The 2,418-nt window shown below is 46.5% G+C and overlaps 1 protein-coding gene across 1 annotated transcript, besides 9 other annotated features; it reads right to left on the reverse strand.

Moving 5' to 3' along the window:
* Positions 1 to 2,418: a sequence feature (heterozygous, Esmeraldo-like haplotype).
* Positions 41 to 75: a microsatellite.
* Positions 125 to 180: a sequence feature (T-rich).
* Tc00.1047053421619.10 (uncharacterized protein) lies at positions 190 to 1,602 on the reverse strand (the record flags this gene model as incomplete). Its single annotated transcript, XM_797617.1, has 1 exon — positions 190 to 1,602. One exon carries the CDS (start codon positions 1,600 to 1,602, stop codon positions 190 to 192), a length of 1,413 nt encoding a protein of 470 aa, XP_802710.1.
* Positions 1,899 to 1,950: a microsatellite.
* Positions 1,995 to 2,025: a microsatellite.
* Positions 2,130 to 2,152: a microsatellite.
* Positions 2,213 to 2,351: a sequence feature (T-rich).
* Positions 2,367 to 2,395: a microsatellite.
* Positions 2,396 to 2,418: a microsatellite.

A 2,418-nucleotide genomic window follows, 5' to 3' on the forward strand; every position in this document is an offset into this window, starting at 1 on the left:
ATTTTTATAATTTTTCCCCTTTTTTTCTGGATTGAATCCCTTTTTTTTTTTCCTTTTTTTTTCTTTCTTTCTTTTGGATGAAGGGAGATGAAGGGGGATAAGAAGGGATTCGCCAGCAACAGACAAAGAAAAAAAGAGCAAAGAAAAAGAAGAAAAAAAAAAAAAAAAGGAAAAAAGAAAGACCCAACCCTACGAGAGACGCAGCTGGCTAACAACTTCCTGCACTAGTAACTCCTGAATACTACGCATCTTCCTTCCCTGTTGTTGACGTGACGGACTGGGGAAATGACTGCCGCCTGTCTGCCTCAGGGAGGTGGTGGAAGAGCTTTTCTCCTGCGGATTAGTCTTTTCTAAATCATTTGGGGGTGAAGAACCCTGCCGTCCCACAGAAAGTGCCTGCGTATGATAAACACAGTCATTCCGGGAACTTCGCGTGGAATTCCCTGAATTCCGCAAACCGTTTGTCTTTGAGCACATTAATGAAGGAAACGACAAATTTTGCGTCGGTTGTGGAGAATTTGAGGTGCCATTCAAGTTCTTCACGCTAACGTTACTATTGGCACCGCTACGGGCTGTACTACAGGTGCTGCTTTTATTCATGGAAGCGACGGATTCGTGTGAAAAAAAGTTAGGCACATCACTCTTCTCAACTGGGTCCTCCGTGCCAGCAAAGGAAATTTTTCTCGGCATAGGAACAGTCAAGCATCTCGAATTCTGTGAACGCACATAATGGCTAGTTATACCGGATGACCCACCGCTGGTTCCCGCACTCGCAAGAGGCTGCAGCTTCAGCACTACCGGAGAGCACAAGGAGGACGCGGGCAAGACTTCAATTCCTCCTTTAAGACTATTCTTCTGAAGCAAGGCACATGGACGCTTTGCTGTCTCATGGGACCCGCCCACGCTATGCACTGGACAACTTCTCCACGTGTTTGGCAGAATGCATGGAATCGATGGCGTATGATTAGGCGATCCATTCGAGGCAGTCTTCAAAGAAGAAGCACGAGAAGCGACAGTGCCTGGAGACATGGAAAATACATCAGAGGCCAGAGTTACATTCCATTCTCGAGAAGCATTTGGCCTTTGTGGTGGTGTCAGTTGAGGTCGTGGCTGCAGCGTTAGTTTCGGTGGGCCCTGAAAGCTCATCTCGGCATGAATGATATCATGCATAACAGAGCCAGTGAGGGCCCCAACACGTTCAGCAATAGGAAATAATACAGGCGATTTTCTTGAATGAGATGGACACGGCACCATGGGGTGAGCATTTTGTGCTCCCGTGAGAGGTCTCTGTCCCTGTTGCAGTTGCAATTCTCCAGCGTCCTCCCCAACTTCGCGTTGTTCCTCTTTCCCCTTCTCCGTTCCACCTGTATCGAATACAGACTCCGTAGTGGCAACAGGAGGAGAATCTGTTTTGCCCACCATGTCGGTTTGACCTTCAACGCCCATGGATGACTTCACCCGAAAGGAATCCACCCTCTTCCATGGAGTTCGCCGCTGTTCTCCGCCGACCGTGGCACTACTCTCTTCTTCTTCTTCTGCCTCGTGGGAGCCATGGGGCACCTCCGATTCCTGCATTTCTCCTTTGGCCATTCCCTGTCTCATGTCTTTATTCTTCTTCTCCCGCCACCGATGTTGTTGTCACGTGCCTCCCCGCCCCTTTGGCTTCCAACGGTCGTGCGTCCGCCCTCCTTCGCTTTCCTGCGGCCTGCAACAAAGTGGAAATAATGCGGCCCCCGTGAAACCGGCAGCGGCGGGGAGAGGCGAGCGCAAACAACGTCGATGGAGCGGATGGCGAAGGCAATGAATAAACGCAGTTTGGCAAGACACAGAGGAAACGGGTGGGGGAATCACCAACGCGCAGGCCTACACACAAACACACCAAGGAAGAAGGAAGAAGGAAAAGAAAAGGAAAAAAAAAAAAAAAAATAAACAAAAAAAAAAAAAACAAAACACACTGATGGGAGAAAAAAGAAGGGGAATAAAGACTGCAAAATATAAATAAATAAATAAATAAATAAATAAATATATTTTAAATGGTCGTCCCTCCCTTCCCCCCCACTCTCTCTCTCTCTTTGTGAACCGGTGTTACTCGTCACCTTCCTCGCTGTATAATTGTTTGTGCCCGTCACTATATATATATATATATATATATGTGTGTGTGTGTTCTACGTTTTTGCGTTGCCCCGACAACACGCACACGACGGGTAAAACGAATAATAATAATAATAAAAGCAAAAAACAAACAAACAAAAAAAAAAGCAACTCATCCGTCATCATAACAACAACAACAACAAGAGCACAGCAATCGCAGCAAAGTGCAATAAACAAAATCCCAAAAACAACAACAAAAAACGTCTTAAAAGATTAAAAAGATAAAAAAAAAAAAAAAAAAAAAGGGGGGGGGGGGGGGGGGGGGGG

This window comes from Trypanosoma cruzi, genomic scaffold (genome assembly GCF_000209065.1).
Source record: "Trypanosoma cruzi strain CL Brener 1047053517033 genomic scaffold, whole genome shotgun sequence".
NCBI classification, from domain to species: Eukaryota; Euglenozoa; class Kinetoplastea; order Trypanosomatida; family Trypanosomatidae; genus Trypanosoma; species Trypanosoma cruzi.